Source organism: Lissotriton vulgaris, chromosome 5, assembly GCF_964263255.1.
Source record: "Lissotriton vulgaris chromosome 5, aLisVul1.2, whole genome shotgun sequence".
Lineage (NCBI taxonomy): Eukaryota > Metazoa > Chordata > Amphibia > Caudata > Salamandridae > Lissotriton > Lissotriton vulgaris.
In genome coordinates this window covers 1,278,500,477-1,278,526,817 of record NC_141693.1, presented here as the reverse complement: position 1 = coordinate 1,278,526,817, position 26,341 = coordinate 1,278,500,477, and the positions used below count along the sequence as shown (strand labels likewise).

Below are 26,341 nucleotides of genomic sequence, written 5' to 3'. Positions count from 1 at the left end.
GGCAATAAGGGGTAGGCTCCCTTTTAATTAATTATTTATCTGTTGCTATTCTCCACAGAAAAAGGGGCGCTTTTCTCGGAGGACAGCTCCTCCCTCAGCCCACACAGTCCTCGGGGCCAACAGCACTTCGGGGGCCACACCAATCACAGGGCACAGTCCCTTGGGGGCACAATCCTCCCCAGGCAGCTCCACAGGCAGCAACAGTCTTTAGACTCCCAGCGCTTAGGGGGCGATACTGCAGTTTACGCCAGTCAGCTGTCCACAGCCCTTCACCATAGGCACCTCACAGCCCAGCGCTTCCAAAGGGGCCACAGCTTCCTTGGGGGCATCAACCTCCCCAAAACAGCGCTATTGCAGCACAGCACCTGGCAGCACACCTCACAGGGGGGTGAACAGTCCCACAGTCCGCCTCAGGGGCACACTCCTCACCTCCTGGGCGCTTCTTCACGCAGTGCTGGCGTGGTACCCGGTCCAAACAGCGTCAGTGACCTGGGTAGGGGCCCTCCCTTGTCAGGGGCCCATGGGGACAGCAGCGGGGGGGGGGGGTTTATAGGGGTGCAGGGCCCAGCTCACAGGCCCATGTGGCGGTAGCACCTCACAGCAGGTCCCCTCTCTTCCTTGTCCCAGCGCTGACTGACTTTCTGGTGGCACTTCTCCCTATTTATACCCTCCTCCCAGGCAGCGCCAGGACCTTCTAGAATGTTGGCAAATCTAGCCTAAACTGGTTCTAGGGGAGGGGGTGAGCACCCTGGGTGCCAGGCTTTCCCTCCAAAAGCTAGGGGTAGCTGGGTAATATTATCTAGACCGCTGACCTATGGCAGTCCAGTGGCAAAACCCATGGCCATGGCATCCATTTTAAAAACACTACATTTCAGTCAGGTGCAGTTTTAAAATGGGGGATTTTACCAGTGCTCACATTATTTCATGTAATTACATTTTTCAGCAAGGTGTCTCACACCACTCATGGCCTATACAGGTTTAATCCCATGGGGGAGACATCCTAGATAAGGGGGTCAAAAGCGAAAAGTTTGGGGGAAAAGGCCAAGTCCAACACAACTCCCCCCCAGCCAAAAGCCAGGGTAGACCGATCAATGCCTTGATGGGCTTCCCTGCTTGGGGCGGAAAAAGGTGGACGCAGGCCTGCAACTACAGGAGCACCTGCAGTCTCTCCTCCACTCTGGAACCCATTAGTTCTCTTTCGCAACCCTCCCTTCACCAACAAAACCACCCCACTGGTGTTCCCTAGTGGGATGTTTTTCCTTCCTAGAGTGGGAGGCTCTAGCCTCAGGCTTGTAATTCTCTTGGACCACTCTTCTCTCTCCAAATTGCCACTGGTCCACCCACCTGGGGTCTACACCCTCAGGCTGACCAGCCCTTAGGGGCGAGGCTCTCCTCCCCCTACTTCTCCTCCTGGGGTTCCTCCATCTCCTACGCCTGGGGACCCCCTCACACAACCACTCTCTCCCCAACCTGGAGTCTAACCCCACAGGCTGAACCGGTGACAGGGGCGAGTCCTCCCTCTCCCTGCACCCCCTCCCAGAGTTCCGCACCCTCCTACCCGGAGAAGTACCCCTGGGAGTCCCTTCCGGGGGGACTCTGGTTACAGATGTCCCTCCCACCAGGGCAGGCAACTCCTGTCCCTGGCCACCCAACCCGGGATCTGCGCCCTGTGGCTGAGCCGGTGACAGAGAAGAGACCTTCCTCCCTCTGCACCCCCTCCCAGAGTTCCGCACCCTCCCACTGGGAGTGGTACCCCTGGGAGTCAATTTGGTAGGGACCTGCATTACCGGAACCCCACCCCACCCTCCAGGCCAGGCAACTCCTGAACCTGAACCCCCAGTCCAGGATCTAAACCCTGTGACTGGTCAGTCCCCCGAACCACTGGAGCTCTGATTACTGATGCTCCAGGTTCTCCTGACATAAGGGGATCCCTCCCTCTGGATGACACATCAGGACAGCCTAGCCTCCCAACCTGGGGTTCTCTTAGAGAACACTCCAGGCCCGGTGACCACAGCTGGAGCACCTCGGGACACCTCCCCGTCTCACTCCCTTCAGGATCACTCCCCTCAGCCTTCCCAGACGCTCTGGCATTTACCCAGAGGTCTGCCTCCCGTGCAAGTTCCCTGGGGTCTGAGAACCCGCACTGCAACAGATGGTGACGCAGTCTTGGGAAACAACTCCTCAGCATGTGCTCCCGGATAACGGCATGGCACAGCCCTTCCCAATCCTCCACTGCTCTCCTCACCACCCAATCCTTCAGTACAGTCCAACACTCCTCCTCAAACTCTCCCCAGGACTGATGGGACAGCTTTCCCCTGCCCCTGAACACTAACCCGTCCTCCTCTTCCGGGGAATCAGGCACGGTCTCCTGGGCTTTGGGAGTGGGACTCCTTGCACTGGACCTACACTCGCTGCCACCACTGGATCCCACCCTCCTCGGTGAATCCACACTCCTAAGATCACTCTCAGGGGACAACCTACCCACCTGAGCTGATCTCTCTCTGGCGAAGGCCCTCTCCGCCTCCGCCATCCTCTCATGCGCTAGGACTTTTTCAGTCTCTAGTCGCTGCTCTTCTACCCTCAGCTGCGCTAAGCCCTCGGCATGCCTGAGCTTTGCCAGCTCCAGCTGATACTCCCTCTCTTCCCTCCTATCTACCCACTCTTCTGGGGACAGGGAAAGGGATGGGGCAGTGTCCCCGGGACTGGACCCAGTGCGAGACTCCCTATCTTCGGTGTCCTCCACAGCTACTGGCGTCTCTGCCCTGTTAAACTCTTCCTCCTCCTCATCGAAGTAATTACCTCCCAGGGTTCTGGATGGGGAGCCCTCTCTCTGGTCTCTAACCCACTGACCCTTCAAAAACTCGGGAGGGTAGTCAGGCAAGTCCCCACCAATCTCTAAGGGCTCTCCCCTCTTGAGGGCCTCATAGAGAAACAAATTTCTCCTGATGTTTCCTACTGGGGGTATCCCTCTCTCCAGGAGGAAGTCTATCACCTCCTGTTCGGTGTACTCCATTAGTTCCGCCTCCTCATAAACCAACCCCATCGTGGCGAGGACTCTCGGGACACACCCACAGTGGACCAAGGGGACACAATTGTCCAACACTTTCAGGAGGAAGCAATTTAGCAAACAATCTTCCAAACAATAATCCCCACCACAAGGCTCTACTTGTGGTGTAACCTGTGGCCGCTGTGGTACTGCGCAAACACAAGTCCTATCCCACCGCTTGCCACCAATGTAAGAAATGGGGGTTACCCAAATCTCCAAGGGGGTAGCATGGCATCAAGCGGGCAGGCCAAACTTCGAGGACATGTGAAGCATTCACGCAGTACCCACAATCAACACACCAGGCACACCACAAAAGAGGCAGGACACCAGTTTGAGTTGGAAAAAGATACGTAGTTTAGTAGGGTTTCCAACCTGCAAGGCAAAAGAATGCAAAACAGTAGTGTCACACAGGACGCCAAATGGCGCCAGAGCCAAGTGAATAAAGGGGGTAAATTATTTACATAGGAAGTAGTCCATGCTGAAAGAGAAAAAGGATGGAATCAAAATGTCATTAGATCTGGGGCCAATCTGGCGGGGCCAACTCCGACTCTCATCCTAAAGGGAAGGCTGTAATTGCAAAATGTCTACATTAGCATAGATGTACATCATGCACATTAACATCAACCCAACCCCTGTTAGGGAAAGAAAACATTAGGGCATCACGGCATAACATGGACAGGAACACCTGCAATAAATCAGCCTGTCTGGCCCATCAATCTGGTACATAAACAAGGGCCTGGAATAACACATCAGGCCAACCCATTAACCAACCTAGGCGGAACATACATCGCCCAGCATAGATATCAGGTAGGAGCCCTCCTCATATATCAGGAACACCTGTAAGGAAATAGCTAGGCTTCCTCTACCATAAACTAGGGGTATCAAACATCAGGCAGAACGTTGGCATCACTATAAGCATAAGACATCAGGGTGTACACAACAGCCAACTCTCTTCATGAACATTAGGCATACACATTATAGAGCAATGGCAGGCATTACACCATGAGCATGAGCCTGATCCTCCCCACTGGTGCATCATCTAATGAAAGCTCCCTTAGGCATCTGTTCCCTCCCGGCCCACTCAAGCCAACCTATATGGGGGCGTGCCCTTAGGCCATAAACACACTGACACACTGGGCGCGAAATTCAGCGAAAGCACTGCCTTGCCACACTAACACAAATCCCAGGACCTACACTAGCTGGCATTCACCTGGTCACCCCAGGCAGGGATTAACTAATGTCGTGGCCCAGTTCAGAGGCTTGGCAATCCCGCTGGTACTTCTCATGGGGGGCTCTGGTGTAATTAGGGCCCACGAGCTCAATTACAATGTCTCCCGGGTGGGGGGTGAGCACCGACCCTGTGCCCCGTTGCCCTCTCCACTCCCCACACAGTTTAATTAAAGCCCCACTCACCGGGCTACTCCGGGGGTCCTCTTCCCCTGCAGGGCTCTTTTCCGTGGAGGGGGCAGGCACCGGCAATGTGCCTCGATGCCCCCTCCTCTCTCTCACGATGACAGCCGGGCCCCTCCTTTCTCACGGGGGCCCGGGACTTAAAGGCAGCCTCTGCGAGGGGCTCTCTTCAGCTTCGAGGAGGAGGAGCAGGCACCGGCAATGTGCCTCGATGTCCCCTCCTCTCTCGGGCACTTCTCCCGGGCGGAGGCGGGGTAGGCTCCTTCCCTCCGCTCTCTCCTTACGGCGGCGACGCTTCTCGGGGCCAGTCGGGTCGCTTCCTTTGTGCCGGTGGGGCAGGCACCGACAGTGTGCCCCGGCCCCACCTCTTCCACCGGCCCCTCACTCAGCGGCACAGACCGGCGGGGTGGCCTCCCGCTCCGGTCGCTTCTCTCGGGGCTCCCTCATTGGCACGGGGGCCCCGCAACGGAGCTTCACCCGGGTCCCCCTCCTACCTCACGGGGACCCGGGACTTCGATTCCCCTTCTCCTGGCCTTCCCGGCCAACAGCCAATCCCTGCGCGGCCTTCAAAGGTCACGGCGGCGCAGGCCAATCAGTGCGCGGCGGGGGCGGGCCGATGACTCGGCCGGGCCCCCGTCACGTGATGGGGATCTGCCAGCCTCAGGGCCTAGCGCGGCCCTTTCTTCACTTCGGCGGCCCTCTCCTCACACCGGGGGCCGCCGCAACGGTATCCACAACGGTGGGGGTCCCTTAAAGGCGGCGCCGGGCCGCGGTGGTGATTTTCACCAATTTACGACCGGCGCAAGGCAGCGCCAACACTCCTCGGGCTGCGGCGGTGATATCGGCGGCAATAAGGGGTAGGCTCCCTTTTAATTAATTATTTATCTGTTGCTATTCTCCACAGAAAAAGGTGCGCTTTTCTCGGAGGACAGCTCCTCCCTCAGCCCACACTGTCCTCAGGGCCAACAGCACTTCGGGGGCCACACCAATCACAGGGCACAGTCCCTTGGGGGCACAATCCTCCCCAGGCAGCTTCACAGGCAGCAACAGTCTTTAGACTCCCAGCGCTTAGGGGGCGATACTGCAGTTTACGCCAGTCAGCTGTCCACAGCCCTTCACCATAGGCACCTCACAGCCCAGCGCTTCCAAAGGGGCCACAGCTTCCTTGGGGGCATCAACCTCCCCAAAACAGCGCTATTGCTGCACAGCACCTGGCAGCACACCTCACAGGGGGGTGAACAGTCCCACAGTCCACCTCAGGGGCACACTCCTCACCTCCTGGGCGCTTCTTCACGCAGTGCTGGCGTGGTACCCGGTCCAAACAGCGTCAGTGACCTGGGTAGGGGACCTCCATTGTCAGGGGCCCATGGGGACAGCAGCGGGGGGGTTTATAGGGGTGCAGGGCCCAGCTCACTGGCCCATGTGGCGGTAGCACCTCACAGCAGGTCCCCTCTCTTCCTTGTCCCAGCGCTGACTGACTTTCTGGTGGCACTTCTCCCTATTTATACCCTCCTCCCAGGCAGTGCCAGGACCTTCTAGAATGTTGGCAAATCTAGCCTAAACTGGTTCTAGAGGAGGGGGTGAACACCCTGGGTGCCAGGCTGTCCCTCCAAAAGCTAGGGGTAGCTGGGTAATATTATCTAGACCGCTGACCTATGGCAGTCCAGTGGCAAAACCCATGGCCATGGCATCCATTTTAAAAACACTACATTTCAGTCGGGTGCAGTTTTAAAATGGGGGATTTTACCAGTGCTCACATTATTTCATGTAATTACATTTTTCAGCAAGGTGTCTCACACCACTCATGGCCTATACAGGTTTAATCCCATGGGGGAGACATCCTAGATAAGGGGGTCAAAAGCGAAAAATTTTGGGGGAAAAGGCCAAGTCCAACAGCCTCTAAGTCAGAATCCCCCCTAAACCGTAACGATGCCGCTGAGCCTCGGTTGGCCTGGGATAGCCGGCCTCTCTCAGGGGGAGCGGTGCGTAGAGCCGCTTGCTTGGGGACCGGAGTGCGGACGGAAGGGGGCCGCCTCCATCGCCCTTAGTGCACCGCATGTTCGTGGGACACCCGGTGCTAAATCATTCATAGACGACCTAATTCTGGGTCTGGGTTTCGTAAGTAGCAGAGCAGCTACCTTGCTGCGATCTATTGAAAGTCATCCTCTGAGCCTAGCTTTTGTCTCGCCATGCGCGGGTGCCCGCGGATGCCTCCCTCCACCACACCCAGGGGTGGGTCCCTCTGCCGCCAGGCCGGACGCGGAGGGGGTAACACGGGTCCGTGGGAGGCTGCCTCCACCGCGTGCCCTTCGGCACGGGGGCCTCCCCCTCCTGTCCCTGCCCCACCGGGGGACGGGGGCAACCATCCCTTGCGGGTCAGCAGGGTGACCAGATGGCCTCCCCTTCCCGCTGCTCCCTGGCAAGTCGGGCAGGGAGGTGAGCAGCAGCCACCCGGAGGAAGGAAGCTCCAGAGCGGCTGCCTTGGTGCGCCCAGCCACCCTTGCCGTACTGCAAGGGCGATAGGGTAAGACAGCCTCCCAGGCCATCTGGGCACTGGGTTGTCCCGGGCCATCTGGTCGCCTGGCTGCGCGACCAGGTGGCCCTGCGGGCAGGGTGACCAGATGGCCGTGCGGGCAGGCTAACTCTAACTTTTGTCCTTCCCCAGAGTTCGGCTTAATAGTCGAGAAAAATGGGCTCCCAGGGCAGGCCGTCGGGTAGTGGACGTGGCCTGGGCTTAACCCTCCTTGGGTCCGGCCAATGGTCCGTGCGCTGGGGACGGGGCTCCACCGGGGCTCGGGGAGGCTCTTCCCCAGCCTGGCTAGGGTTCGGAAGCTGGGACGTAGCCCGGGTCTTGATCTCTCTCCGGCCGGCCCCGGGGTGTGTGAGCCCCCCGTCCTACAAGCCATTAGAGGGTCCGTGCGGTTAGGGACGGGGCTCCACCGGGGCCCAGGGAGGCTCTCCGCGGCCTGGCTAGGGTTCGGAAGGTGAGAGCGGGCCCGGAGCTTGAGCTCCGTCAGGCCGGCCCCGGGGTGCGTGAGCCTCCCATCCTGCAAAACATCAGAGGGTCTGGGCGCTGGGGACGGGGCTCCACCAGGGCCCAGGGAGGCTCTCCCCGGCCTGGCTAGGGTTCGGAAGCTGGGACCGGGCCCGGGGCTTGAGCTCCGTCCGTCTGGACGGCCCTGGAGTGCGTGAGCCCCCTGTCCTGCAAGCCATCAGAGGGTCCGTGCGGTTAGGGACTGGGCTCCACCGGGGCCCAGGGAGGCTCTGACCGGGCCCGGGACTTGAGCTCCGTCTGCCCCCCCCCCCTTGCAAGCCATCAGAGGGTCAGTGCACTAGGGACGGGGCTCCACCGGGACCCGGGGAGGCTCTCCCCGGCCTGGCTAGGGTTCGGAAGCTGGGACGGGGCTCAAGCTCCGTCCGGCCGGCCCCGGGGTGCATGAACCCCCTGTCCTGCAAGCCTTCAGAGGGTCTGGCGTTGGGGACGGGGCTCCACCGGGGCCCGGGGAGGCTCTCCCCGGCCTGGCTAGGTTTCGGAAGCTGGGACCAGGCCCGGGGCTTGAGCTCCGTCCGGCCGGCCCCGGGGTGTGTGAGCCGCCCCATACTGCAAGCCATCAGAGTGTCTGGGCGCTGGTGAGGGGGCCACACCGGGGCCCGGGGAGGCTCTCCCCGGCCTGGCTAGGTTTCGGAAGCTTGGACCGGGCCCGGGGAGCAGGTGTGGCTGGCTTCATCCACTACGCTGTCAGAGCGGAGTTTTCTGCCCACCCCTACTCTTTACAAGGTTGACAGAATGTTAACAACTAAATTGGTATTAGCCTACGGCTCGGGCCTCTACAGCTGGTGTATAACTGCTAGTGTAGCCTACAGCAGTGGCCTATAATATTATACTATTTTCTTTTTTTGTTTTGTTTTCTTGATCTAGCATGCTGCTGACCTGCAGTTAGGCAGTTTATGAAATAATCAGTCATACCTCAGAACAAAGAATGACAACACAAGAGACAGGGAAGCAGCTACACATATTGAGCGAGACTCATTGTGGACATCCCTCGCCAAGATCACATTACCGGCCACCTGAAAGACCTCTACTGGCTTCCCGTCAACAAGAGAATAACATTCCGTCTCCTCACCCATGCACACAAGGCTCTCTACAAACTAGGGCCCGAATGCCTCAACACTCGACTATCCTTCTATACACCCACCCTCCAACTGAGATCCTCCAATCAAGGCCTCGCCGCAGTTCCGCGCATCCAAATACCCGCCATGGGAGGTAGATCCTTCTCCTACTTGGCGGCCAAGACCTGGAACTCACTCCCCACTCACCTCCGCCTTACACAGAACCACATCTCATTCAGGAAAGAACTTAAAATCTGGTTATTTGATAAATAATGAACCCCCTCCCCAAGCGCCTTGAGACCCTCTGGGTGAGTAGTGCACTATATAAATTCTTGAACTTGAACTACAAACAATAATAAAAAGTAGTGGGAATTAGAGAACATGGAAACCACACCTAGAGGCGATGGATAGATGTAAATGAGTAGTGATTTCATAATGATATGGATCCGAAATAAGATTGATTCTTACAGAGATATGTAGAGGAGGTGATTCTATGCTGAAACTGTAAGGTTCTGCGAGAGGTTCTGAGCAGGCTTCCCTTCAGATTTCCTTTGAAAATGGTAAACAAGGGGCTATTCTTATGCAGCCCATGTTTTGGGAGCTCTTCAAAGTGTATTTCTTCCTGAATAATGGAGTCTTGTTGATGAGATGAGTCACTACTTAAGGCCCCGTTCATTCCTGTGGTTTAAGTGGTCTAATATAATTTGAGTAAAGGTGGTATTCCCCTCCCGCATTCCATCCCCCTCTCAAGGAAGTAGAGACTTTTTTAATATAAAAACACCAGAAGTATATTATCAAGCCAATGTTAACTTAATTGTCTCATAAGTAGGGGTTCAGATCAAGCACATAATTTTGTCACAATTAATTTCTTATATCAATGGTAAGAGCTGCAAAAATGAACCAGGAACTCAGTTAATTGCTTTTGGTCTTGTAAATGTTGGTACACAGGACTGCAGGTATATCTTTCAGATGTGTGCTTCATGTACCATCCAGTTCTGCTTACTAAAGATGTGTAGTATTACGGTTTTCACAGATTGTGTTTAAAATTCGGCTAGTTTATACTCGAGAGCTCTGATGCTGCTGAACCTTCTTAATGCTTGTTGTGAGTGTTTCGGTTCTGCCTCAAACCATGCAACCCACTTGCAAGAATATGTAGCTGTAACAACCCAAACTACTGTCGAATCTCCGAACAACATGCTCATGCATTTAAGTGTAAGCACTTGCTAATCTACATTTTAAATTGTTTGAATAAATAGCCTTGAGATGCTCTAGAAAAAATGTCTCCTTTAAAAAGATGTATTTCTCTTGGTGGAAATTACTCTACGTAGGGTTCATTGACACTTATTTGGTTTATGAAGTTAATGATTAATAAGCAAAATGATTTGAATGTATTTGCCTTTTCTTTTCCATGACAATCACCTGGTGGTTAATTAAAATTCTATCATTGGTTATATAGCATGAATATTGCCCAAAGAAGCAGAACGCTGTTACAAGGTCAAAGGCAAAATCACAGTGAATGTGTGAATGGAGGGGTAGCTGATTTTAAGTGCATAATTGAACTGTTACTGAATAATGATGTAGTGTTCTTTAAAGAGATGTGTCTTTAGACGTTGCCCAAAATGGAGCATTATTGAGGGGCAGTCCTAATGGATACAGAGATGTTGTTCCAGATCCTTAATGTTTAGTTGGAAAAGTCCTTGCGCCTTGTATCTGCTTTGTTGCACTTGTTCATCCCCTGCGTGATGGTTTCCTGGCTGCAGGTGTACCGCGTGCCGCCACAGATGGTGAACATGTTAGTCAACAGGAAGGCATGCCAGGTTTGATGGCATTGCAGATGGTGCAACTGGTTTTGAAGTGTGGGCTGACAAGAAAAGCCAGAGGGGTTCTATGAAGGTGAAGATAAAATGTTCCTATTTTTTCAGGGACTTTGTGAGGCTTGCTGCTGCATGTAGGATGGCCCTAAATGAAACCAGCATGAAGCATGAGAGTCCATAGAGTAAGTGCGTGAACAGCAGTTTTGAAGTTGCTTTCTGGGAGAAATTATTTAATTTTCTTTGGTAGAGAGAAATGGTTCTCAGCAGTCTTGGTTTTCTTGGTGATGTGTTTCTGCAGTGTGTTTTTAGTACCTAGGGTGAGTTTTAGGGTATTGGTATTATTATTTTGTCTTTTTTTCCCGGGGTTTTATATAGCGCAAACTTGACCTGAAGGTATCAGAGCGCTTTACATGAGCACCACTTGCATTGCAGATGGACACATTCATTTTTTTATTAGATACAGGGAGATTAAGTGATTTGCCCAGAATCACAGGATGTTGAGCGTCGTTGCCGAGACTCTAACCCGGTTCCCCAGATTCGAGGTCGACCATCCTAGCCGGCAGGCCTCATCCTCTCCCCTAGGGGAGAGTTGACTGGTCTGTCAATGTTCATGTTATTGACCGAAGTTTTGACCCGTTGTTGCTTGTTGTTCTTGGCAAACATCAGGAATTTTCATTTGGTTTTCATTCGGGTAGATACTGGACATCCAGTTCGGGATAAGGTGCAAGCAGTGTTTTAGGCTTTGTATTTATGGAACAGATAAACATTTAACTACAGTTGTCAACATATTGGTAAATGTTGGTGGTCTTTGTGAGTATAGACTCTGGGGACCCATGTAGAGGTTAACCTCATGCGCGCTAGCGGAATTCCGCTCCTGCGCTGAGTTTTTTTAAATCGCACTTTACGTGACGAGCTGGGCTCGTCATCAGCGTGCGAGGAGGCTACGCCATGACGAGCCCAGCTCGTCATCAGCCTGGAAGGGGTTAAAGAATAATTGGAAGCGTGAGGGAGCATTAAATGAAACCATGGAGAACTCGACAAGTGATAGGTATCTTTGAGACCTCGAGGTGTTCGTGTGAAAAAACGGGTACTGGTTTGAAATGTCAAAGAGAAGAAGAGCAATACATTTCCTGGAAATTTAATTTGAGGCTTTGGGGTGTGGATGAAGGTGGTGTGGTTGACTGTATCAAAGGCAGTTGAGAGGTCCTGTAATATTAGGAGACAGGTCAGAAGACCATGGTTTGTACATTTGCTGTCTTCATGCCATGGGATCTAAAGGAGATGGTTGGTGTTGATATAATCTTGAAGTTGTGCATAGACAGATTTTTCAATAGTCTATGACATGAAGTGTAGACGAGTAATAAGCCGATATTTGGGAAGGTCTTCAATGCCTAATGTAGTTTTCTTCTGGACTGGGAGGATCTGGTCTGTCTTGAAAGGTTCCTGGAGGTTGGAAGGCGTTGAAGATGGCAAGACGTGGTCAGACAGTTTCTCCATAGAGGGCTTTGATAAAGAATTAGGTTAAAACTTCACCTACATAAGTGGTTGGTTTGATGAATTGGAGGATGTCAGTGAGTAACAGACCTTTGAAGGATGAGCATTAATGGATGCAGCATGGGAGGAGAGGGTGTCGGGATCCAAACCAATTTGGTTTTGTCGATGTGCTGTTGGACCGTTTGTATTTTTTCATTGAAGATGTGATTGACAGCATTGCACTTGTCTGTAAAGTGGGGCTAGAAGATTTAGACCGAGTGTTGGTGAAGTGCTTGATTGTTTTGAAGAGTGTTCTGATTTAGTGGGCAGCCTAATTGATGGTGGTGTTTAGTATTTATGTTTTGAAAAACAGGGGACCCCTACTTAAACTACATTTGCTAGTTGTAGGGAACTATACACATTTATGAAAAAAATGAGTGAAGCGACACTCCCACTAGCAAGACACAAGATTATTGGCTGCCCATATGGTGAGTAACAGTCAAAGCGACCCTTCTCAATAATCACATCAAATTATTATAGAAAAATGTTTTTGATTAAGTTGTTTTTATTTTTATTGTGGATATTTTTCTATAATAATTTGATGTGATTATTGAGAAGGGTCGCTTTGACAGTTACTCACCATATGGGCAGCCAATAATCTTGTGTCTTGCTAGTGGGAGTGTCGCTTCACTCATTTTTTTCATAAAGGTGTTTAGTATTTAACCCCTTGCTTAATTTGTGCCGGTGCTCTGCACTGAATTCGTAACACTGGCACTTATGACAGTACACCACATGGTGGTGCTGTCTATTTGTGAGCCGAGCACATCAGTTTAACAATTAAATAAATATTTAGAAAATAATTTGTGTGTTCAGGCCATTTTGTTTACTGCTTTGGGTAGCATGGATTTGTCCAAACTGTCACATTTATAAGAGTGTGATGTTTAGTAGAGAGCATATATACTGGCAAGTGGCAACAGTGTCAGGCCCTGCTGGTAGTGCAAGCTGCAATGGCCTCATGAGCAATACCTTGGGCCCTAGCACTTATTTATTTACAGATTAATTACAGACATAGATTTGACTAATGCGATGCGTTTTTTGTGTTTTAACATGGAGAAACTCAGTAACTTAGTACTTGTGTTTCTTCTTCTTTCCTGTCTGCAAAAATGTATGTTTTTAGAATGCCTCTGTGGAAGGGTTCAGCATTACTTTTGGGGAAACTATGTGTACAACTGTGCTCTATGGAGCACAGTTGTACACATAGTTTTCCCAAAAGTAATTTAGAAAAGTGTTGACTTTAGGTGTGGATTTGGCCGGGCGAGAGGGGAGTTTAATCTTTGGAATGTCCGTGGAGAACTCTTTGAAGTATCTGAAGGTTTGTTCGCTATTTTTGGGTTGACCTTTGATGTGCAGGGTGAAGGCTATGGCAAGGTGGTCGGTCCAGTTTAGGAGTGTCGGAGGATTGTACTGGATAGTTTGTGATATTGAGAAGAATGGATGTGGCATTTGAAATTTATTTATTTGAACTTTTTATATAGCGCGAACAAGACCCTTGCAGGTATCAGAGCACTTTACATGGCACATAACGGAAACCGGTACAGGCATAACAAAAATTCTATATATAGGTGATTCCAATACTAGGTGCTCAATAATACAGACTAGTAAATCTATTACAGTAATAAGTAAATTAAATCAAGTGAATTTGGCCATGAGAATTGCTTTCACTTCTTTTTTTAAATGAGGCCATAAAAGGGTACAGTCTTGTTTCAGAGATCATAACATTCCAGACCCTGGAGCCATTCCAGAGAAGGGCCGATTGTAAGTTTTCTTTTTGGAAAATCGTTGTGGTCTCAGTAGAAGATTCCTGGAGCTTCTGGAGGCTCTATTCCCAGAGGTGAGAACCAGTTTCTGAGCTAGGTAGTATGGGGTTTTATGATGTGAGGCCTTGTGTGTCATACAAGCGATTTATAGATGAATTCTAGCCTCGAACAGTAGCCAGTTGAGGGCTATAAGGTCTGGAGAGATGTGAGAGTTTCTTTTTGAGCCAGTGATGAGTCTCGCAGCTGAGTTGATAAAGGCTCTAAGTGGGGCTGTCGTGATCGGGTTTCAGTCTTCTCAGGGTGTTTATGTGGAAATGAGCTCCTTTTGTGGCGGTGCTGATCTGTTTCTGCATCTTTATTTCTCTGTCCAGTGTCACACCCAGCGATTTCGCTAATTCTACGAGAGGTTGCCCATTGAGTGCTGTTAGATGCTTCATCTAATCGAGGATGATGTGAGATTTATTGGGGCGAATAGGAGGAATTCTGTTTTGAGGGAGTTTGTGTTTTGAGGAAAAGTGTTGATTTCTTTGTCATGCTGTACCACATTAAGTGCTTCAAAGAGGTTGAAGATGGTGTCTTGTTTTTGTCATACTGGAATTGTCTGGGAGGTTGAAGTCACCATTCATAGTGGTATTGGCATGTTGGATTGATGAGATTCCGAGGAAGTCTGAGAATTTGTATCTGAAGTCTTCATCTGTGCAGGAGGCCTGTAGATGAGTGGGAAGCCGGTGGAAAACGTAGCGGAGAGTGGGAAATGGCATGGGAGGAGCTTCATGTAGTTTAGTTTTGCTTACAGTAGTACCAGGAGAATGTATGGAGGATGTAGAGTCCTCTATGCCTATTGGCACGGTCTGCAAATAGCAGCTGTATCCTGACCAGGCTTGCGAGGAAGTGGGGTTGAGGAATTTGATGAAGATTGTGCTAAGATCGTAATGTCTGAAGCATGGGTACTGCAGAGTGCACTGATGAGCATGAGATGTAGTGTGGGATTTTTAGATTGAGGGTATTTGATGTTTAATGAGCGTGTATGCTGTTGAGTCTGTTATGCGGATGCTGTGTAAGTCTTTCAGAGGGCTAGGTATGATTGCTTGGATTAGCAGTGTGGTGTGCTGGGTGAGGCATATGATGCTCTTACCTTGCAGTGGAGAAAGAGTAGAGCACAAAGTTTGTCAGTACGGTAACCAAATTTAAAGTACTGAAATGAGTAACATGTCTGAATAACAAGTTTTTAATCTCAAGTGTTATTTTTATTAAAGAAATAGTTGGTGGTGCGGATACGCCATACGAAAAAGGAATTTTCAGCCTGGAATTGGTCATCCCAGAGAGGTAAATGTTGCACATGAACACAGCAGCAGGAAGTATGAGAAGGAATTAGTTGACCTAATTCTGGTATCAACTTTCCACAATGCTTCTGATTTATAAGCATATTTTCCAGGATATTGCAAGTGGATTAGCACAATGTGTGGCATACAACTGCTTTTTTTAAGAAATGTCGTTTATTCGCATTGATTCGTTTTTTACATTTGAAAAATACCAACTCTTCCAACAGGATGCATTTTGATTTTAAATGAGCATGTTTAAATTAAAACATTAGTTGATCTTGCTACACAACACTTTGTGGCAATATTCCTAGGCCAAGCCTGCACTGGCATGAGCATAGCCAAGACATGAATTTATCACCACCTTACTTTTGGAAAATAGAATGGTAATTTTAAAAAGGCACACATTGGTAAAATGCTTGCAGTTATTTTGCATGTGTTGTTTTAGTAAGCTCCTGTTTAAAAAATAATAATATATTATGTTAGCGTAACATCTCCTACAAATTACCCCATGTATTGATATTTTTAAAAATGTGAAGTTTCTAGGAATTTTTATTTCAAAATGGGAAATTGAAACTAACAATGGAAATAACCGCAAATATCAACGTGAATTGTCTTTGTAGTGAAATGGGTGCCATGGACAATCAAGACTTATTAAAGATTGCCATGATCTTTTAAGGGCTGCGTCAGGTTGCAGCTCACCCTTCAGCAAATTCGTCATGAGTTTGTGAATAAGTGGTGTATATCAACATACATGCAACTTGTTAACATGTTTTTGCAAACGTAGACTAATTAATATTTGCATGTTTTCAAGAGAATTAGGGCAGCCGCCAAAACTAAATTTTTTCTTTGCATATGCTCAGCAGAGTACTGGGGCGTATACAATGGTGGCCTGCCTTCTTTTAGTCTTAAACCTTTACTAGAATACTGATCTCTTACAATATCGTCTTGAGTGGACACTAATTATAGCAATTATTTTTCCTCCAGGAGTCATTGTCATAGCTCACGTTCTTAATAATTTTTTCGTGTTTTGCAGATATCCATTTGAACCCCCGAAAATCCGTTTTTTGACTCCCATCTATCATCCCAACATTGATACTGCAGGAAGGATTTGTCTGGACATTCTCAAACTACCACCAAAGGTATGAATGATACACATCTTTAGGGGTGGCTTTTAGTAAAGGCTCTTAAGAGACCACAGTTTCACTGCATGTCTTCGACAAACACATACATGATGACTTGTATCTTAGACAAGTAGCAGGAATTTATTTCTCTGTGCCTAATTTTTTTATACACAGGGTTCAGAATGAAAGCCAATCTTGTAGTGCTTTTTTGGCCTTTTTATATTGCCAAGTGTGGAATCCCAAGTTACTTCAAACCCAGATATTCTAGTCATTTAGTGTGCATTATGTTACAGCATGTTTGAGTGCAACTTATAAAAAAAACGTATTTGTTTGCTTCTGTAAATTAAAACTCAGGGGATGGGGAAGCAGGCAGGAGTGATCCCTATTCCTCCTTTTCACATTACATTTTTGAAGTACCACCTTGTGAAGCCATTTGTGGTTCACAAACCTGTTCATTGCCTCCTTGACTCCCATGAGATGGTCTTTATTCTAGAAATGCTTTTTTGTAACTGATTTCTCCTTTCCAAAGGGGGCCTGGAGACCTTCTTTGAACATATCCACCGTGCTCACGTCCATACAGCTGCTGATGGCAGAACCCAACCCTGATGATCCCCTCATGGCTGATATTGTAAGCTCTAGTTCTTCAATGTTAAATTTTGTTACATTAAATGTGCAACTCAGTCACTCCAACAATGATACATATGTAGTAATAGTTCAAATTATGTGCATGGTCTTTTCTCGCTGTTCATATTAAACTATTCACAAAACGAATGGAGTGAATAGGAATGGAGGTCTTTTACTGAGATAAGAATGAACAGGGTGGATTGTTGAGACGTAGGTTAGACTATTTTATTTGTTTGAGTGTGTAGGGCAATAGAGATGATCTTGATCATGACTAACTCTGCCACCTACATCTTAGGACCTCTGTTCCTTTCCAACCACTAGCACCACAGCATCTTACTGACGTTTGGTCGGAGGTACACTATTGTTAAGGAAAAAATGTGAGTTGAAGTATCCCTGAGGAAAATAGGGAAGTACAAGAGGAACAGGTGGCTCAGTCTTGTTACCTACTACGCTACTGTAAAGTCATGGTTTTAGAAATGCAGTTGATATTCTTGGCGATGTCTTCTCTAGACTTTGCCATCTCGTTCTTTGTGATGGTTGTTCTAGGTTCTGAAGACCATATCCCTCCTAATGGGACTTCCTTGTGTCCAGAACTGCTGACAAAGCCCTGTATGTATAATTTCCAGAATTGTAAGAGGTTGTCTCTTGCATGCTGGAGACCCTTATGGTCAATGTTTAAGGTGTGTAAGTTTGTATTGTAACTGTACCACATATCGTATCCAATATTGGAGGCCTAGGGATCACACTACCTCATGCAAGTATAAGTGTGTTTTAATCCACTCAAAATAATGGTGCAGAAGATGTTGGATTTTGATGTTTTTAATTAGACTGGTGGGTCATTACAAAGAGCAAGAAACTAAATGGATGATTATTTTAAGAAGCTAGGAAATAATTTTTACCTGATAACCACGTACGTATCCGTGGTATTTGTTCCCACTGATGGTTTTCACAGATGTATAACTAGGCATATTTCTTCTGGTTTAGAAATTGGGGTTTCCTTTTAAAAGATTCTGGGAGAAATTCCTCTCTTTGAAGAGTCTTGTACATGTTACACAGCCACAAAGATTAAACAGTGGGCCTAAGTTGACTGGGCTTTTCCTTGTGGTATATCGCTTTACAGGTTAATTGGGCACAGGTCTTGGACTTCTCATGTTGGAAGCAGTGAAGAATGTTTTTTTTCTAAATCCAGAGATACACAGGCCAAAGTAAAATTAGTATGACATAGAGGTTGAAAGTCTCCAGCAAACTAAGGCATCACAATAGAGGATACTCAGTGTAGAGAGAAAAATGTCCTAGTGTTGTATGATTCCACCTCCCCAAACACCTCTCAAGGCAAACACTAATGCTTACACAGTTTACAAGAAATGAGGATGGAATGTGTTATACCTTGGATATAATGTGTCAAGAGGATTGCCAATATGGAGGCATCTTTGTAGACTATTTCAATTGCACCTAAGTCACTCCACTACTCAAAATGTCCACCCTCACTGCTCAAATGCAGCTGTTAACCAGATTGGATCACTGTGAATGGATACAATAACTGGAACTGAAGATCAGCATGAAGTGCAAGATTGGTCTTCCCTGCCAGTCTCTCATGGACACAGCAATTTTTGTTGATCACTCTGTAGCAGTCTAAGCAACATTGATTGCCAGCTGCAAGAGTTAAACACTGGATAATTGAAATTACCCTGGTATTCATCCTCTACCATCCTGAATCACCATTGACCTTGTGCATGGTTACCATCCCCATACTTTTCAAAATATAGGTGGAACTATTTGCCAAAGATACTTCTTACGCTTGACTAAGCCAATTCATTCTTCAAACTCAAGGCATGTCAACAAAAGACGGTGACTAAATTTCTGTCTACTCATTGAAATTAAGCCTGTGCTATGAAACAAATAGAAACTTTGACCTATTGCATTACCTGCATTGTGGTAAATCGCTTCATTGTGGTTCAGTGAGCACATCCACAGGATGGTAACTGCTTTCAACGCTAATATTTTTATGTTTCACCTCTTAAAAATTCCCATCCCCCAATCTTTCTCTGATTATTAGCCAATCCCAGATCCTCTGCAGAACATTCTTTAGAAACTCCTGCTCCATTTTCTTTCAAAAGTCAAATAAAGTAGTGCTTAAAAAAACTTTCAGTGCTGCAGAATCAGAAGGAGCTGATATGCCTGCCCATTTAAAATAAAACAACGCTGACTCTCCTTGAGGAACACACTTGAAAGTTCTTTGCTGGTCCAAAAGAGTAATAGGTATCCACCATGGTGCACCACCATCTCAATATCTAATTTAAATCATACTGCTAAAAACTCCCAGGATACTGTGCTGAACACACTTGTTGCAGATGTTTTAATACCAGATCAAACAAAATCCAATTACTTGATCTCACTAGCAGCAGGCCTTACCTAGCCAGACCTTGTAACACCTTTGCTTCACAGTTTCAGATTTTTAAAAAAAATCCCCAGCATATGTTGATACTACCATGTCCACTGGCATTTCTGTGTTTGTCTTGGCATGGAGCCCTTCAATTTACCCTTAACAAATATCAGGAATGGGAAATGTAAAACGAATGCAATGTTGTTAATGAAGGCAACTGAGCTTCCTCCTTTTGTGCCTATCCCAAGCCCAAACATTTAAGAAGAAATTACTGTTTTCAGTTACTTAAAACCATAACAATTTCTCAAAACGTGTACAAAATTAAAACAAAATATAAACTTATCACAAAAATGCAAAGTTCTGCAGCAAAGAAGTTGGTACACCAGCAGTGCTCCATTCTTAAAGCTGAAGGTAAAAGAATACTCAAAAGGACCTCCAGATATGCTTTTGGCACAAATGACATGGATACGCCTCAGGTAGTATTTGCCTGCACCTCACCACTGTATGTGCACTCTCTCGAATTCTCACAGCCGGCACCAAAGAACGAAAAGAAGAATTTAAAAACCCAATTGTCAATAGTGTTCCTGTACACTATTGAGGCAATTGTTTAAGTTTCTGGAGTCCTGATCACATTTATGGTTGGCATCCAGGAGATTGATATTAAGAAGTTTGTTACATCATCTAGTTGCACAATCATCGGTTTCATCATCAAGTGTAAGATCATACACCATAGTTCCCCGTTAAGCTATCTCTCCACCCCAGAAAAGTTAATGGTGAATGAGGACTCTGGCTCACCGACAGCACCTTGTCTTTTACTAGAGGAAGGGTCCACATTCCTCTCAAACTTCTCTCTGCAAAAAGAGAAGCAATGATTATCTTTGTAGATTAGCCTATCCAGCTACCTCATTGGCCTATGGTGGTTCCTCTGGCATTGTATCAACCTATGCCAGCAAGTGCTCCGCCTGTACTGCAGACAATTTGTCCTGCACCTGTTGGTCCAGCACCTGGCTATCAATGACAGTTCCTCAAGCCTCTGCTGCAAGATTGCATAGGTCTCCTTCACCTCTTACAGACAGATAAGGAGGCATTGATCAAGAACACCAACAAGAGGAGAATCGCTCATTTGATAACGTTGGATAGAGACAAGTGACTACAGTTTATCTTTTTGACTCCTAAGTCACCCAGAAGAGTGTCTCCAGTAGATGAATTCTCACTTTTCATGAGGCATTAGCAAGAGGAGCAATTAAACTCCGCATTCCATTCAAGACTCTACAGACACTGTTTTCCTGCGATCTTTGAGTCTTAATATCATAAAGCAAAGCTTCCGATTCCTTTGTTTTCAGGCTTGAGCGAGCTATTAATGAAAATGTTTGGCTATTTCCATTTCCCTATCAGCTACTCAGCATCTCATTTAAAATTCTTGTCTACTGGAGTGAAATGATACACTCCACGGACTTCACCAAATGTTGCAATAGGAAAGAATAGTTTCTTAATATAGCCTCTACTTCTGCTCCTATAGATAGGGAGCAGCAGGATGTATGCCACAGCAAAAGAAACATTTAGAGCCTTAACCACAGCCCTCAAAAGCAGTAAGCTTGCTAGAGCTTTGTGGGATTGGGTAACCTACTTAGTGATGACCGGCAAGACTTGAGGTAGTCATCGAAGATCAAATCTTATCTAGTCAGATAATTAGTGTGTCTGTCGATGTGGCACATTTTTTTGCTTAAAATCCATGTCATTATCCTTCATTCATTCATTCATTGATAACTTTATTTCGGTCGGTTGACCATAAAAGTGCACATAAAATACATCAGCACAATCGATAAAACAATAAATAGACATAAAATGTTAAAACAGAATTAAACTAGAAGTTATCAGAGTACAAAGATAAAAAACAGTAGGTACAACAATTAATTTAAAAAGGTTAGTCTCCTACGCCACATGCCAAAAAGATAGCATGAAACCGCAAACACAATGGGAGGATGGGTATCATAGGTCAATATCATGCAAGCCTGTGTAAAATGCAAGAATCCCAAGTTCTTACAAATAGGGATTAGCCAACATTTTCTAATTGCAGAATAGGCTGGGCAAAAAAACAATACATGGGTTACATTCTCATGTTTATGATTACATGCAGGGCAAACTTTGGTATTTAGATTTTACCCATTTAGATGTAAAAGACCCAATAGGTAGAGTGCAGTACCTTAACTGAAGATATAGCTTTCGAGCTAATGGGGTTCAATTATATCCAAGAATTCCTCAATTTTGGGTTCAGATTTCACTAGGAGGAATTCAGATGTTAACCTACCCAGTGATGTAGAACTCGATAGCATATGAGCGCTCTGCGTGCGTATATGAGAAAGAAGTACCTTCTTTGATACCCCTAGGCAGTAAGTCTCTGGGCTTTCCCACAGTTCCGAAAGACCTAACCGGGTACTAGCAGCACGAATGTGCTGAAGCCAAGGGATCTTTTTATGTATAAGAAGAGACAAAATCTCAGAAAGTTCCGCTCTATACGCAGCCAGTTCAGGGACTGACCACAGCCTCTTCCAGTACATAATTGGCCTTGCACTGACGATCTCTTCTATTGGGACCATGCCAAGATCAAGCCTAAGAGGAATCCAAGGCGTACTAGGCGGTAATTAAACAACAGGGGGTGGTGATGGACAGAGTTTCTGAATTATGCAGAACACTCTCACCCAGTCAAGAGATCAGGGCTTAATCCAACACCGTTTTTTAGCTCACTGCACCATCCCAGCTCAGAACCTGCCTATATGCAAATTAGTCTGTCTCTGGCCCAGTGTATCATGGGAACAGGGCAAACCAAACTACCAAGCCAATTCTTTCACTGGGAAGGAAACAAGCTACCGGGGACGGGTTTCTGGCATTTCAGCCGTCTTCGGCCCGGCTTGCTTGAATCCTGATGGTGCAATGAGCAAGGGACTCACGTCTGAGTATACCCTTCCACGCTTACGGTGGACAAAATAATTAAACAGGGGGTGGTGATGGACAGCGTTTCTGAATTAAGCAGAACACTCTCACCGAGTCAAGAGATCAGGGCTTAATCCAACACCATTTTTTAGCTCACTGCACCATCCCAGCTCAGAACCTGGCTACTCAGCATCTCATTTAAAATTCTTGTCTACTGGAGTGAAATGATACACTCCATGGACTTCACCAAATGTGGCAATAGGAAAGAATAGTTTCTTAATATAGCCTCTACTTCTGCTCCTATAGATAGGGAGCAGCAGGATGTATGCCACAGCAAAAGAAACATTTAGAGCCTTAACCACAGCCCTCAAAAGCAGTAAGCTTGCTAGAGCTTTGTGGGTTTGGGTAACCTACTTAGTGATGACCGGCAAGACTTGAGGTAGTCATCGAAGATCAAATCTTATCTAGTCAGATAATTAGTGTGTCTGTCGATGTGGCACATTTTTTTGCTTAAAATCCATGTCATTATCCATCCTTCATTCATTCATTCATTGATAACTTTATTTCGGTCGGTTGACCATAAAAGTGCACATAAAATACATCAGCACAATCGATAAAACAATAAATAGACATAAAATGTTAAAACAGAATTAAACTAGAAGTTATCAGAGTACAAAGATAAAAAACAGTAGGTACAACAATTAATTTAAAAAGGTTAGTCTCCTACGCCACATGCTAAAAAGATAGCATGAAACCGCAAACACAATGGGAGGATTGGTATCGTAGGTCAATATCCTGCAAGCCTGTGTAAAATGCAAGAATCCCAAGTTCTTACAAATAGGGATCAGCCAACATTTTCTAATTGCAGAATAGGCTGGGCAAAAAACAATACATGGGTTACATTCTCAGGTTTATGATTACATGCAGGGCAAACTTTGGTATTAGATTTTACCCATTTAGATGTAAAAGACCCAATAGGTAGAGTGCCGTACCTTAACTGAAGATATAGCTTTTGAGCTAGTGGGGGTTCAATTATATCCAAGAATTCCTCAATTTTGGGTTCAGATTTCACTTGGAGGAATTCAGATGTTAACCTACCCAGTGATGTAGAACTCGATAGCATATGAGCGCTCTGCGTGCGTATATGAGAAAGAAGTTGCTTCTTTGATACCCCTAGGCAGTAAGTCTCTGGGCTTTCTCACAGTTCCGAAAGACCTAACCGGGTACTAGCAGCCCGAATGTGCTGAAGCCAAGGGATCTTTTTATGTATAAGAAGAGACAAAATCTCAGAAAGTTCAGCTCTATACGCAGCCAGTTCAGGGACTGACCACAGCCTCTTGCAGTACATAATTGGCCTTGCACTGACGATTTCTTCTATTGGGACCATGCCAAGATCAAGCCTAAGAGGAATCAAAGGCGTACTAGGCGGTAACCCAGCTAAGTTTCTCACAAAGGACTGTTCTACCTTTTTAAGGTTCATTATCTGCTTGTGCCCCCAGAGTTCAGCCCCATAGATTGCTGCCATTCTAGCCTTGCAGCAGTATATTTCCAGAGCTGGGGACAGCGGCCTAAATGTTGACTCCCTAAAAACTTTACTTATACCCCCAGTGAGCTGGGATAGCTTGAGTGTGGACTTAGCAGTCTGGGTGTTCCAATCAAAGTTCTCAGTTAAAGTAACACCCAGATAAACAAATGTTTTAACCCTTTCGAGGGGGGTACCATGTAGGACCGGATTTGGGTGTACCCGCTTAGGGGGTTTAAAAATCATGAACTTAGTTTTTCCCAGATTGATTTCCAATCCCCGAAGCTCACAGAACTCAACAAATCCATTGAGTGTTTTTTGAATGCCCGATGATGTTCTAGACAACAACAATGTGTCGTCTGCGAACATCAGAGCGGGCACTCTACCCGTGGCCAGTTTTGGGGCATCATTGTTAAGCACACCATTCAAATGTTCCACAAGGCCATTAATGTAAAGGCTGAATAGTGTGGGTGCCAACACGCACCCTTGGCGAACTCCTTTTTGGACTGGGAAGTGGTCTGTGAGTTCGCCATGCTTACCACACCTTACCTGGGCATAGTTGTTTATATGTAGCCTAGATAGTACATTTAATAAGTATGGGGGGGGTCCCAGGTCTGCCAGCACCTTCCACAATTTGTCACGCGGAACCAGATCGAATGCCGCCCGCAGGTCCACAAACACAAGGTAGAGGCTGCCACCCTCTACCTTTGCTGTTTTCCAATACAGGACCTGCAGGCGAAATATCTGGTCTAGGGTAGATGTACCAGACCTAAAGCTTGCCTGGAGTATAGAATCCTATCAAGGATGACCCTCCCCATCAACTTTTGTGAAGTATCAATTAGGCTGATGGGTCTGTAATTAGAGGGGATAAGCGGGCAGCCCTTTTTAGGGCTCGCTGGTACTGCATCCGAAGGATGCGTCCAGCAGGAGCCTTTTAGTTGCCTGACTCGGGGGAATGGGGACAAGCGTGTTTTACTAGCTTTTCTCCAGGATTTGGGTGCGTGAACGCGCACGTCGGCTCCGTCCACGCGTGCGCACTCAGCCAGCCACCACACAGACTGAAAGACACGCGCGCTTCCCCCCACCAGTCATCGGCTCTTTCTACACACACACACACGCATGCATGCATACACACACACACGCACACACACGTGCACACACAGGCGCACCCACACACACTCACACACACACACTCGCGCGCGCACACACATGCGTGCACAACCCCACCCCCCCCACCCCACTCCACTCACCGAGTTCTTTTCGTGTGTTCCTCTCTCCCTCGGCAGGCAGCGGGTCATCCTCAGCAGCAGGCGGGGCTCTCCACGAGCACGGGAGCCCCGCTAGCTGACACGCAAATCTTCCGGCTGACGGGCACAGGAGCGCTTCAGCACAGGAGCGCGGGGTAGGCTCCCGTCTGCTTCCTGTCTTTTTGCTGCCCCGCCCCCGTCCCAACACAGGTTGCCTGGCTTCCTGTTCAAGCCGGGCTGCGGCGGTGAATTTTGTTTTTCAATGAGGGGGTTGAATTTTCACTGTTTGGGTGCCAGCTTCTTATCCAAAGTGTGTGATCTTGGCCAAAAACCGATTCCCAGGAGCAAATGAGTAATGAAAGAAAATGTGTTAATTAGGGCTCTTCGTAAATTGGGATGCATAAAACCTAGTAGCTGCATAAGATTAGGCCTACTTGGAGCACTTTATACTTTACTTTCTTTATTTTGTGGGTGATATGACAGACACTAGCACACTACTTGAGTATTAATTTATATTCTGCATTTGTCAGTTTTAATTCGGCTAGAGCTTGTTCTCTGTTGATGGAAGCCCAGTAACCTGTCCTCTTGCCGGAAACAAGCTTTTCTTTCAGGCAGAAGCAATGGTGTTCACATAAGATTACAATCATTAAGCCCTGTCCTTTACAAAAGGGCATTGCTCCTCCACGCTCCTCTGATCCCCAGTTGTTGTTCAGGTAACTGTTTCGAACAATGGTGTTCTCATCAAAGCGCGGGTTCAGATGGAAGGCAGTGCCGCCATGGAACTTCAGGTTGATAGCAAACCTCTTAGCATGGTGCGGAACGGTCCCGGAAATTGTGATTACTTTAGAAGGGTAGCAACCCCCATGGATGTGTGAGTGGTACGGCACAGGACATTGTTGGCCATGCGGTGGAAATTGTGGAGTTGAATATGGATGGAACGATCCTCCGGGAGGGCACGTAGAAGGTGGGAAAGACGGAGGGAACCCCCCAGGACACTGAAAAGACACATTTTCCAATTTCACATTTCCAGTTATGTGCACGGCGTTAACTCTATGAAGCGGAATCCGGTGCTTGTACTCCACGAAATGTTTTCCGTTGACTGACACCATATAACAGTGATGGTTCACAAGGATCCTGATTTCAAAACGGTGGCCCTTGTGAAAAGGCATCATATGCTTTCTCTCCTCTTTTCCCCATTGGTTCCTCTCCTTGGTGTTGCAAACAACGACACCACCTTCGGAAAAGCGCGGGTTGAAGTGGAAAGCGATGTTCTCAGACGGCGCGCAATGATCACACTGCAAGTTCACAGAAAACGTGTCACCATGATGACTGACAGTGCCACTAATCACCAACACGGTCCCATCGCTGAGGCTGCCGGAGATACCTTGGGTGAAGGGCACCCACGGTCTGTAGAACTGGTTGTGGGGATGGCCGACCTGCATCTTGGCTTCCTGGATGCTCCGTGGGTGCTGAGGATGTGGTTATTATACCTGGTTAATAAGGAAAGCATGCAGCAATCGT

At 47.5% G+C, this 26,341-nt stretch overlaps 1 protein-coding gene and 1 pseudogene across 2 annotated transcripts in view; one reads left to right on the top strand and one right to left on the bottom strand.

Moving 5' to 3' along the window:
- The window catches only part of UBE2T (ubiquitin conjugating enzyme E2 T), a 146,966-nt gene that overhangs the window by 48,612 nt on the left and 72,013 nt on the right, over nt 1-26,341 (top strand). For both annotated transcript variants that reach the window (XM_086923129.1, XM_086923130.1), the window contains 3 exons: nt 14,927-14,996; nt 16,026-16,131; nt 16,643-16,741. In XM_086923129.1, the coding sequence (XP_086779255.1) occupies nt 16,700-16,741 (42 nt within the window). In that variant the 5' untranslated portion in view covers nt 14,927-14,996; nt 16,026-16,131; nt 16,643-16,699. The remainder of the gene's footprint in view (nt 1-14,926; nt 14,997-16,025; nt 16,132-16,642; nt 16,742-26,341) is intronic.
- On the bottom strand, nt 25,315-26,289 carry LOC147712458 (galectin-9 pseudogene; annotated as a pseudogene).